The following is a 13,041-nucleotide window of genomic DNA, read 5'->3' as shown; positions in this document are numbered from 1 at the left end:
TGCCATGGTTACCTGTTGTCCGAAGTTAAGCGCCGCTGGGATGCCCGGCGCGTCTGTTCCTGGCATCCTGCGGCGAATCTTCTTGCAGAACTGTCGGATGTCGCTGCAGGACGTCTCCAGGTCCTTCAGCAGCACGGCGAGGTCGGACTTCTCCTGACCCGCGTGCAGGAACGCCCGCAGACGACCGACCTCCACCGCCATGCAGTCCAAGGCACTCTGGGTAAACTGCGACGTGGACACAACAGGTGGCGTTCAACTGGTGAAGACAGCAGCTAAATATTTACATGAGTGTGTGTGGATTTCTTTTATTTTGAAAGGAAGCTGGATCCAGATCCCTCTGGTGGTGTCGGTACTCACTCTGATGTGATCAGCCAGCTGCATGGTGCAGTCCTCATTATGGTCTGGCAGGTGGATACTGTACAGGTGCTGAGAAAGGTCATTTTGGAGATAAGTATAAATTCACATACAGTATTATGGTTTGTGTCCACAGTCGTTTTATACTGGATGTGCAGTTATACTTAGTTATACAATTATTAAGATAAACTTGGTACATTACATAAATCATTTAACTGCTTAACAGAAAATCAAGTGATGACTGATGTTTAAGACAGATTTGTAGTTTGCAAATGTAATTTTTATACTTGATAAGTCACTTTAAAGTTTCCCTTTTAATTGAATGTTTACATTCAGTCTTTCTCACTAAAACTTTGTATCCTGGAGGTCAAACAAACATGTTAAATGTATTTTCTTCCTCATAAAACATTTATAAAGCCAATTTTTATACATATTTTAAATCCTGTAATGTTTACATTCATGTTTACTAGCTGACAGTCTTTCTTGTCTTTGCCATTGCATTGAAACTATTGGTAGGACTGTGTTTCGTGTACATGCGGTCTCACACATAAAAACTGCTCCACAGGGAAGATTCAAGTATAAAAAACATTCTGGGTTTCTTGTCAACTGACAAATTGACTGCCAATGGATGTCTGCAATGGATTTAACAGAAATAATCAACTGTGTGTGTGTGTGTGTGTGTGTGTGTGTGTGTGTGTGTGTGTGTGTATGTTGTGTGTACCTGATAGTATTTAATGGCCTTGGTGAGCGGCTCCACGTTGACCGTCTCGTCCAGCTGGTCTTTGTGCAGCAGGTCGATGAGGAAATCCAGAGAACGTTCATGGACGCTCATCTCCGGGTACAGAGAGCCGATCTTCTTATAGACATCAACACTGCACTGACCCAGAGCCCTGAGACACACACACACACACACACACACACACACACACACACACAAACTGAGCTGTATTTCTTACAACTTATGTAAAGATGTATTAATTATTCCTCCATCACTCCTGTAGGCATCGTTCTCTGAAATCAGGAACTAAATATCTGTTTGATATCAGTTTTAATACAACTTTTCAAAGGTGCCTTCATGTGCAAGTTTTAAAAATACATTTTTATAAACTTAGAAACACATATTTCTTGTTTCTAATACTTAATAAATGAATAAAAAATACATAAAAGTTCTGAAATGCTGAAAAAAGTATGAAATTAGCTCATAAACGCACTATAAAATAGAAATTATTGAAGGTCTTGAGTGTAGAGATGAAGTTTAACTCTTTTAACTCTGGAAGAGCAAACAAGAGAAGACAGATTTAAATAAAAAAGTTAATCTCTCAGTGCCCAGACTCTCTCCTGTTGTATGTTCGTGGTGCAACGTACTGCTCGTATTTGTGTAGCGTGGCCTGCAGCAGATTGAGCGAGTACACCAAACCGCCAGCGAAGCTCAGCTGCTCCCCGACGGCTCCCTTCAGCCCCGCTCGCTCCACACAGTTCTCATTCAGGTCAAACTTCTCCTGGGCCTGTTTGCTGATCAGCTCGGCCTACAGACGCACACGAAGATATAGTTCAACATCGCACAGAAACACGTCGACTCTGTGGCGCCTCTGTTGGAGGAAATGTGGTTTAAGAAGTGTTTACCTTGCAGATGAGCCTGGGGATGAGCAGCAGCACCAGGATGCAGTCGTGGTCTCCGCCGTGACGAAGGAAGGACTCGGGCATGAAGGAGGTCAGAAGAGAAACGTGTCTGTTGGCTTGGCCCACCTCCATCTTCCTCAGCTCCATCTCAATGGCCTGCGCACACACACACACACACACACACACACACACACACACACACACACACACACACACACACACACACACACACAACATTAAATATACTATAGAGCCTCAGAGCGAAGTTAAAATCTAGCCATGGTGCAAACTTTTAACTCTAAACTTGAAAAAAGGACATTCAGGCTGATACGGAATCACATTTAACGTTATCACACTACAAGAACTCCTCGTTATTCAAAGAGCGTGTATAGTTTCTGACCTTGGCGTAGGCCTTCGTCTCTGCAAACTTAATCTTGAAATCGAACATCTCCGCTGGCGGCTGCTGCTGCAGCTCTGCTGAGGCTTCCTGCTGGCTGGTCAGCTCTTTGTTTACCTCCTGCAGCAATCACAGAGAAAGAATCAGGACGGATCACGAGACAGAAACATGTCCAACAATGTGCTACATGCTGAATATGCGACTGTCTGTACCTGCAGGTGAGCTGTGAGCTCGCGGTATTTCTGGATGGTCTGCTGGTAATCAGCTACAGTCTCCTGAGCAGCTTCAACGCGTTTCTCGGCCTCTCGGCCTTTCGCAGCGCCCAGATCCAACAGCTCCCTCAGCTCCAACTCCGTCTCTCTGGCGTTCTCCTGCAGCTCGTCGTTCATCTCATTTATAGCTTCCTAAAGAGGGCAGACAACGACCAGCAAACAGCCTTTACTGGAACCCTTTAATGATCGCTGTTGTAATGTCTAATAATTAAGTTTCCCATTTATCTTTTTTTTTATGCCTGTGGTGTTTGACTGCACCGCTGGATCACTGCTGTTCACACAGACTCTACCTCTCTTTATTGCACACAAATTGCTAATGTCTCTACCAGAAATCCAAAATATATTAACTCCTCCTTTTGTTTTTTCAGCTCATCTGAATAGATTTTTAAAGAAATTGTTTTGTATCATTTAACAATCATGTAGACAAACTGTCCTTTCATATAAAAATGTTGCTGGTTTTCACTACACTGCAAATCACATTAATGGAGATGAACATTCAATTACTTTTTTAAATCTACTTTAAGCCACAGTGTATAATTTGAAAACTCCCAGGACTGTCCCTCATTTTTCTAATCACCTTTACTTATGCCACCGTAATGCTTTGAAAGATGCCATTATCATTAAAATCCTGCACATACTGTAAATGATTACTTTCCCCCGAGACAATGACGGACCAATCAGGCTTCTCATACAGGTTCATTTGTTCCAGTCGAGGTCAACAGATAACAGAGGTGGACTCTAATACAAACACTAACTCAATAATGCCTGCAGTGATTACAAACACCAGAGGGCAGCACATACATATTAATGACCTTGGCCCATATCAATACTGGAATGAGTCAGCAAATTGTGGCACTTTAATTTTTGTCCTATAAATACACTCAGCGGGGCTGAGCAGGAGTCTCTAGTCATTAATCTCAGACACATAAAGACCTGACTCAACTTTGTGTTTGTTAACTTAATATAATATTATCCACGTCTGTTTGTTTGTCCCTACCGTCTCTGAGACTGATGATCTTCACTCACCAGGTCAGAGACCGTCTCTCTCAGCTCCCGGACTTTCTCCTCCAGGTCCAGGTTTCTCTCCGTCAGCATCTCCACCATCTCCTCCGCTCCCAAGGCCGCATCCACCTGAAACGCAGCACGTCATCACTGTCAGAAACGGCAGCATTATTCGTCTCTTTGGTTTTAAAAAATTCAATATAAATATAATCTCATACGGAGGTAAAAAGAGGCTGAATTGTGTCACACTGACCTGTTCTTTCAGCTCGTCGATGGTCTTTTCTGCAGCCGTCATCTCTTCCTGCAGTTTTTCTTTCTGGCTCCTCAGAGTGTCCAGCTCCACGTTCTTCTTCTCCATCTGCTTCTGCAACTTCACGTGTTCCTGCTTCTCAGATGCCGACAGGTCGCGCATCCTGACACAGAAAAAAACAGATTGTTTGTTTAGATCTGGATCATACATGTCTTTTCCCTTCTCACTTAACTGTTCTTATGTTTATTTATTGTAATGAAGTAAAGGACTCATCCTGGGTTTGCTGCAGGGTCAAGAGTCAGTTTAAGGAAGTTTAAACACACCTACCTGACCAGTGCTTCCTTCAGTCTGCCGTTCTGCTCTTCCAGCTGTTTCACATGATAACTGGAGGCAGCGCCATCCGAACCTGTGAGAAAAAAACCCCAAAACAAAACTGAGCTCTAACAAGATTCACTACTAAAGACCAATAACAACTTTAACTTTTAATTCATGTCACCAAATTACACTTCTAAGAACTTATGTTCGACAGCAAGTTTTAATTAAACAAATGGTGCCGTTATTCTGAGTCGACTCTTTCTGCAGTTGTAAAGAAAACGAAGGAAGCATCGATAAATCAGCCGCCATCATGCTGCACTCAGAGGTCACTGATGACCGGCTCTACATTACTTCAACAGTCTGATCACGTTACAGAACAACATTTGTAATTTCTGCTCCTGTTAAACTTGATAGTATCTGAACACACTCTTAAAAAACACTCCTTTTGCTTGTGTTGCTATCCCAGCCAGTCTGTGCTTTGTTTATAAAGCCGGTCTGGCCATGTATGCATGTAAGTGCATGTGAGTTCCTCCATTTCCAACTGAGGAGAGTTACTGAAACTGTTATTTTTCTACTAACAAAGACAGTTTTTGTGAGTTTTATTTTGTTTGAGGTGTGTTTGTTTATCCATTAGATTATCAGTTACTGGGTAGTGAACATTGTTTTGGTCTGAGATGCTGGAGCTCTGGTGCGACATCTACTGGCAAGCGAATTTCGTATATACAACCTTTAAAGATTGAAACTGTTGCGTATTAAAACAACAAATAACGTTTCATATAGTCACTACCTGCAGCAAGAGGTTACCGACCTGTTTAACATGTAATGATTATTTAATTTAATTGATTAGTTTTCCTAATTTCCTCTGCCTCTTAGTCGTACCTTTCTCCTCAATCTCGTGCTTGAGGATCTCCAAGTCCATCGTGAGCTCATCCACTTTCTCCTTGAGTGAGTCGACCTCCAGCTGCAGAGACTCGGCCCTCTCCTCGGCCATCTCCTTATCCAGCGTGGCCATCTCGATCGCATCCGCTGTGTCCGACATCTCCTCCATGTAATGCTCCTTCGCCTCCAGGGCTTCTTTAGCCTCCTGCACAAAGAATCAGTTACATATAGTTATGTACATTTGTCTATATAGTCGTAATACAGTCTTTAATACCTTATTTTATTTAAGTTAATTATTAATTTAAAGGCAGTATTATGTTGTTTTTTCCTGCTGCTGAATGGATGTGGTTGGTTATGCTGCTAATATCAATTCTTCCATTTTTCATTAGCGTGGGTTTGTCTCATTAGCTGAAATACTGCCTCCTCCACCCCGAGTATTGTTCTTGGTTGAAAACATGATTACTTACAATTACTGTTTTAATTAAGAGACAGCAAACCACACTGGAAATTATCATCAGATATAATCAGTATCTACCATTAACAACATTAATTTCTAGCCCCAATCATACATTTTGTTCTTTACTATTCACTAGAGTTTAAACTTAAGAGCCAACTTAGTTTTAGTCTGAAATATTTCTTAAAAGGCACAAACCAAAGTTAAAGGATTGGGGATCATTGGGTACATTTTATGAAAATTGAAACAGTCAAAGCTCAGTTAATCTGCTTCATCGTGATTTGAGGGTGTGGTTTAATCAGATTTGATCCTGGAAACATGAACAAACAACTCAAACTATCGAGATTTTCATTCAAATGTTTTCCAACTGAGCCTCGCCCATTTTAAACCAGTAAGGAAAAGCAAAGACAAAAACACAAATGATGAAATCTCTCTTGGAAAACAGCCAAAACTGTTTTAACTTTCACAGAAAATATTGTGAGTTGTGGTTGAAACACTAATAAATGTTTTGTCTATTATGAAAACAAAAAGCTATTAATCATTTAAAATAAAACAATTTTGAGCAGGTTATGTTACCTTTCCATTATATTAAATCCATTAATTTTTTATTCTTCAGCTTCACTTTTATCATCATGACTTGTTCCTGCAGCCATTTTGTGGCTGCACTGATATAATATGTACTTACCTAATCACCCACCCACTCATTCATCAAGCAACCTCTCCACCATCTACTCATCCATCTACCCATCCACTGCCCCTTACCCTCTTGGCCTCTTTGAGTTGCTTCTGCAGCTCGGCCTGCTGCTCCTGCATCTTGGTCTTCCACTCCTGCAGCTGCTCCAGCTGGATCTTGTGCTTCTCCAGCTCCTTCAGCTTTGCCTTGTCCTCCGTTCGCTTCATCTTCAGCGTCTCCAGCTTCTCCTCCAGGTCCTTCACCTGACCACGAAGCGCCTCCTCCTCCTGATAGACGAGACACGAGAGGACGGGAAGGCAGATTTTTAAAAAAATGGAGGATTGGTGAGGAGGGCAGATGGGAGGAATAGCAGAGATTTAATTAGTTTTAACACATGCTGTCGATGCAGAACGCTGAAATAATCACACGTTTAAAAACAGTAAACGCACTGTAAGACACACGAAGAGGCTTCAACCCTGCTTTATTACATCAGTGTTTCTTCTCAGTGAATAATGAAAGCGGGTGGATTACTTTAATGTGACAACACTTTTATCCTTTTTCATGTGTTAGGAAGCTTTAATTTCACTTGTCATGCAGTGACTCCACCTGTGGAGAGGAGAAAGTCAGCGTCAACACACACACATGCTTACAGTATACACACACACAGAGAGCAGTATGTATCTGCACACACACATCACCACACATCCTTTAACAGCAAGAGATCTGAATTCAACCCTGCAATAAATGTGCATTTCTTTTCTTTTATTGCAGAAATCTGCCTGCGAACTGAGACAAAGCAAACACCAATTAAAGACCAAAAGTCACACTTAGAACATCTTGTTAAAATGTTAGTGAGAGGCAAACAACACTCCTATAGCAAGTGCAAAAAAACATCACGTCACGCCACATGACTGCACCTGTGTTTCCATAGTGACGTCCTCCTGGGGGGATTAAAATACGAGTCAGACTGATCACGTTCGCTTTAAAATTAAACAGTGATAATAATAAAGTGATAATTCTTGACATTTAACTGTTACCTCTCTCTATCCCCAGCTCAAATAACACACAAGAGACTCAACCTGGACCCAGTTCATGATTATTGAAGAGGCTGAGAAGCAGCAGACTTAAAGCTGAAAAACACTTCCTATTAATCTCCAATTATTGACGTAAAACAAAAATCTGCTGCACAAAACACTGAGTCTGGTTATCATAAACAATCTCACTAATTATCACTTCAGAACAAAAGCAGCAGACTGTTTTTTGATTGACTTCAGTAGAAAGAATAAATATACCTTTGGAGAGTCAGCACTGTTGTTTATGTTCTGTCTATGAACTATCTATTAACACTTTGGTTAAATGCATTCATAATATACATTTATAGCTCATTTAAAACCTCTTACAAGACGTAAAGTACCATATTAACATTGCTTTCAGCTAAGTTGCTTTTTGTCATTTTACTAACTATTTGATTAAGAAGGAGCTCCACACTCAACCCTATATGAAAACACTAAATAACTAACTAACCTCTGTAAACCTCAGGTGCTGAACACGATGTAATGTTGCAGTTACAAATAATTATTTAATTAATAAATAAGCCCTGTAGTAGACTCATGACCTGGGCAGTATTTACCCTGCCTCACACCCAGTGCATGCTGGGATACACTGGATTAAATATCTAAAATATTGGTTCTACATAATAAATTACAACCAAATATTCTGTGTTTTTCCCGCTTTTATTAGCCTGGAATTCATGTGTTTGTTTTTTATGTTGCCTTATATATTATAAGATATCAGTTAAGACCTCTGGCTGAGTTTGATGACACAAACACAAACTGACAGCTGTGTCGAAAAGAAAAGTATATTTATAGGAGCTATAAAGAAAATGTCACATCTGATTTAACTCCCACACATCTGCTACTACGGCTTATGAGTCTAAAGAGGCCCTTGATCTTGTTGGCACCACAGTGTGAACTCCCATCAAAGATACCTGCCAGCCATCTTATTCCTGATTACAGACACGTTATAGTTTTTTATAGAGAAAAACGTATCCTGATTGCCGACATTCGTCACCTGTTTAAGTCACCTGCTGCTTAAAGAGTGAAGACTTCCAGTATTTGGAGGATGCAACAAGTTCTTAATTAATTGGCGAGCATGTGTTTCCCTGTCCACACCGGCTGTACAACATCCCATCTGTGCTGTGTGTGTGTGTGTGTGTGTGTGTGAGCTACAGCGGGATGTTGTAAGTTGATACCGACCTTGCTGGGGACGGGGGCCGGAGGGTTTCCAGGGGAGTGGAGGGTGGGGATGATCGGAGCGGCCAGAGGGGTCTGGGCCGGCGTGCTGGGCTCGCTGCTGCTCATCTCTCCGGCAGAGGCCGAGGCCGAGCCGGACGCAGCCCCCTTCCCGCCGGGGCCTCCAGGTCGGCTGGGCTGCTAAAGAAAGCGAGTAAAAATAATAATCTGGATAAAAAAGACACTGAAAAGATCTGACTGATGATGTAATAATGGCCATAATGGAGGTCCCTTATCTCTGACGTAAGAGCTGCTGTGAATTGTGTCCTGATTATATTCAGTTTATGATGTTTAAACTGAACATAAAGAAAACCTGACTGTCTTTATCTAAAGTTTCTGATCATCTGTGTACATTCCTCAACATCGCAGCCGGTCAGGATGGAGAATAAATAACGTTTAGCTTCTGACTGCCTGAACTCGGCTGGATTAAGCTTCTCTATCTGATGGGAGATAAAGACAGCAATATGTTTTAAGCTCTGCATTACCAGAGTCAAACCTTCCTTTTATTATTCAACGTAATATTTTTTTTTTTTACTGGTTAAGGAGTATGTAACATGAATGCACTACAAGGAGTTTTTAACTGGTTATCTTAGTTTAATACTGATGCCTCTATATGACCCACATAAACAAACCATCAGGGAGAAGATTGACTGTTTGTATATACTTATTCTTAATGTCATCGGGTCGGATTCTATCAAATTCACCTCGAAATCCATGAAACAAGGCGGTGGAAACTCTACTTCTTCTGTCCACAGGGGACGCCACAATCAAAACAATATTAAAACTCTTTGTTGCTGCTTTAAGTTACAAATATGGTGGAAACCTGGATTGGCATGTAACGCATTCATTATAAAAATAGCATTAGTAGAGGCTTTTGCATGCTAAATTACTTTATTTACTTTCCTGGATTACTCGCTGGTAATCTGGTCGCTGGTTTTCAAGCTAACTGGCTTTTTTCTTGTCAGGTGAACTGAGTTGTTGCCTCTCAAGCAACTGGTAAACTTTAACAGCGGACTAAGACCTGCACATTTAATAATTCACAGATTTTCACAACCAAAACTATTTACCTTCACTTACATAAACACCAAAATGACCTGTACTTAACAGCATTGCAACCATTATTTTTAGGGATGTCTAATTTTCTTGTCATGTTGATTTAACTCATTTAATTCTTAACTGGACCTCCATGATAGCCCCCGGACCGGATTTAGGACGCAAATACAAAACTTCAACACAGTAAAAAAAATGCTCAAAATTAAATAATACATTAAACAAAAATTTGAAAGCAAACAAAGTAATGTTTTAATTAATCAAAACAACAACAAAAAAGGACAAAACTGAACAAAAGCAACAATAACTGCAGCGGAAAACACAAAATATTTGTGCAAAAGTTCAAATGGATGAAAACAAAGAAAGAAACGTGTGTAATGTGTTGTAGTCAGTAGAAGAGCTATTAACCAAAATTATCTTTCCTCTAATGGAAGTAAAATGGATTGTGAATCATGTCTGATGATGTATCGTCAATACTGTGCTGGCAACACACACACACACACACACACACACACACACACACTGCTGCATGAAGTGAAATAACAATCGACACATAAATGATTCACACTGATAGAAATGGGAAGCCCTGAAGACTCTGAAGACTGGGCTCACCTTGGGCCTTCTGGCCGTGGTCTGAGGAGCAGAGGACGGAGAGAAAAAGAGAGGAGGAGGAGGAGAAGAAGTGGGGAAAGGTCAAAGGGCAGTAGAGTAGGAGAGGAGGGAAGGGAAGGAAACAAACAGCCCAGGGTTAGTGATTCAAGGCAAAGTTCATATTAAAACAGGAAATCACACAGAAAAGGACAAAATGAGTGGATGAAACTTTAATGGCTGACGATAAAAACCCCTCAAAGAGTCTGTTATCATGTAAAATCCCTACAGATCTCTACTCTGTTGTTTTCTCCTGTCCTAGCTGAGTCTGCGGGGACTCATCTCTTCCACCCACGTGACCAAATACCCCTCGGTAACAACATGGACGCAGCGACTGGTACGGCCGCTGTGACCTAAATGACTGCATTGTGTCGGGGGGGGGGCGCAGCAGATGAGGTTCATCTGAGCCCAATCCTGTTGTAGTGCGCTCATTCTGTAGACAGCGCTGGGATAATGGCTTGTTATCCTGCTACATCGCCTGTTTCTGACATGCTACACAGCCGGCTGGATGAGTCGGAGCTTCAGTGAAGTGGTGCAGAGAGATATCCACACTCTGTTCTCATAAAATGTCCACAGAGTCTGTCTGAGACCTGGGTTACAATGTTTAAACTGCTGGGAGACGCAGAGATTTGCCCTTAAAGACAACAAAGAACACCCTTAAAAGTGGAGACAACCCCACATCCATAAGTTATAACTCATATTTAAAGATGCTTTAAAGGTTTCTCTGCAGGCTGAGAATCTTTTTACAACCTTCAGGCTTATGAAATAAGTTTCGTGTCTGGACTCTATATGTTCATGATCTATAATCTATAATGTTGCGTTTTGTTATTAAATTTGATGGGAATTAATTTGAAGGTTCATTCTTGACGTTGGAAAAAACAGCTGAGAGAACATTTGGTAGCTGTTATTGAGCCTTTCCATCATATTAAGGCTGCAACCAACAATTATTATCATTATTGATTATTAATCTGCCAGTTATTACCTTGATTAATTGGTTAGTCTTTGAAATGTCAAAAGAGAAGACATCGTCTTATTTGGTCCAGCTCTTCAAAATCAGTCTTATTCAATTTACTCTCATATTAAACTGAGGAAAGTGAGAAAATGCTCACATTTGTGAAGCTGTAATTTCCACATTTGGGATTTTTTTCCTTGAAAAGTTACTGAAATTATAAATCAAATCATCTTTTGATTGATTAAATCCATTAACCACCTAATCACTGCAGCTCTACAAAAGGAGTTTGCTTAGTTGTCATGAATTTGTGCAGTAAATTATCAAATAATCACTATTTTGTTGTATTTTGTGATAAATATTGGAATTAATTTAATTATTTCCTAGAAAGTTTCCTGAATAGTTTCTGTCATTTGGTACTAATTATAGAAACGACAGAGACGAAGGTCTGAAGGAAGTTCTCCATAAGTAAATATACTTATAAATTACCATTATTTATTATATATATTGTTAAATTAATTATTCTTCTAAACAAATTGCACATGTTTAGTAAAAGAGCTCCATCTTAGCGGTTACCTGTAATTATTCACTGGAGGAAACAAACTGAACTACATTGTTCTCTCCAAGAAACGTACTCAGACATAATCAGGAAATTGAGAGGAAAAATATGGATTTATGGAGCATTATCTAAATATCAACAATCAAATAACTGACCCTTTTTTTTGGGGGGGACTCAATCTGAAGACACCCAATAACAGCTACTGAATGGACATTGGTGGGGAGACTCGACTTGATTTTGAGGTGAGTAAATACATATTTTACCACATTTTGTCACCATGTGGTGATTAAACACTATTTAACTCAGGTCTGTGCAGACTCTTCTATCCTGATCTGAAGTCCTTCACTTCTCCCTGGCTTCCTTCTCTTCTGTCATTTGCACACTGCCTCTCGCTCTCTGTTTCAGCTTGGGCACGGCCATCTCTTTGGCTGGTTATCGTTCTTTATTGGATTAGAGCTGGACCATTCAGCAGAAATTAGCACGAGCTAACAGCTGTACCAAATAAGAGCTGACAGCCCTCTTAAGCCATCGTGCCGTTGCGCCGTAGATATCAGAACAGGCTGTACTAGAAATCACAGAATCAGACTGTTTGCTACGTCTGCAACCAAGAGTGAAATCACTTGACGGACAAAAAAAAAAAATCATTGACCTCGTAAAAACCCCCTGTGGAAGGCATGACTTCTGCATGCTGAGCCCAAATACAGACAGAGAAACTGAACTACACACACACGTATGTAAAGGCATGAAGTAACTGCAACAAAAAAAAAGGCACTCTGAGTTAACAAAAATCAATACTGAAGGAAAAAAAAACCAAAACCAAGCTGCAAGTACACTTCTACTTCCACAATAGCGAATATATTTTTAAAAAAAGGAGAAATTGCCACCAAAACGAGGATAAAAATGAGGAATAACTGAAACTTCCAAGCATGACCTTTACGGCAGCTCTGCCAACAAAACAAATGGATGGTGACAACAACAACATCCCAACAGATAAGGACGATCATATGGAGTTCTGTACCTTCCGGGGTGCAGGAGTCTGTCTCATCATATTTGCAAGAGAAGAAGACACACACACACAGTCACCAAGATATATACACACTCTCACACACACACACAGAGGAAGGTGATAAAACAAGCAGAGATCCACGGAGGTTCAGGACAGACGGACAGACAGCTGAAGCCGAACAGGCAGCCACTCAGGCCGGGAAGCTGCAGTGGTGCAAATGGCCGCAGCGATTTTTTCCCAGGTTCCCTCCCTCCCTCCCTGCCTCGGTCCGTCCCTTCCTCCCGCTGTCGTCCTCCTTTATGTCCTCCTGCTCAGCGTCTCT

General features: G+C 40.9%; 1 protein-coding gene across 9 annotated transcripts in view; it reads right to left on the bottom strand.

The window, feature by feature from the left end:
* dctn1b (dynactin 1b) overlaps window positions 1–13,041 on the bottom strand; it is a 44,236-nt gene that overhangs the window by 7,390 nt on the left and 23,805 nt on the right. For 7 of the 9 annotated variants that reach the window (XM_051381580.1, XM_051381542.1, XM_051381561.1 and 4 more), the window contains 15 exons: window positions 12,732–12,749; window positions 10,170–10,190; window positions 8,472–8,648; window positions 6,306–6,503; window positions 5,090–5,294; window positions 4,223–4,301; window positions 3,899–4,058; window positions 3,670–3,774; window positions 2,584–2,775; window positions 2,375–2,491; window positions 1,978–2,130; window positions 1,720–1,880; window positions 1,076–1,244; window positions 358–426; window positions 13–225 (listed from right to left, as the gene is read on the bottom strand). In XM_051381580.1, coding sequence (XP_051237540.1) covers window positions 13–225; window positions 358–426; window positions 1,076–1,244; window positions 1,720–1,880; window positions 1,978–2,130; window positions 2,375–2,491; window positions 2,584–2,775; window positions 3,670–3,774; window positions 3,899–4,058; window positions 4,223–4,301; window positions 5,090–5,294; window positions 6,306–6,503; window positions 8,472–8,648; window positions 10,170–10,190; window positions 12,732–12,749 — 2,037 coding nt within the window. The remainder of the gene's footprint in view (window positions 1–12; window positions 226–357; window positions 427–1,075; window positions 1,245–1,719; window positions 1,881–1,977; window positions 2,131–2,374; window positions 2,492–2,583; window positions 2,776–3,669; window positions 3,775–3,898; window positions 4,059–4,222; window positions 4,302–5,089; window positions 5,295–6,305; window positions 6,504–8,471; window positions 8,649–10,169; window positions 10,191–12,731; window positions 12,750–13,041) is intronic. The other 2 variants (XM_051381588.1, XM_051381596.1) reach the window with 2 other exon arrangements.

Source organism: Dicentrarchus labrax, unplaced genomic scaffold, assembly GCF_905237075.1.
Source record: "Dicentrarchus labrax unplaced genomic scaffold, dlabrax2021, whole genome shotgun sequence".
Lineage (NCBI taxonomy): Eukaryota > Metazoa > Chordata > Actinopteri > Moronidae > Dicentrarchus > Dicentrarchus labrax.
This window is presented reverse-complemented; position numbering and strand designations above follow the sequence as displayed.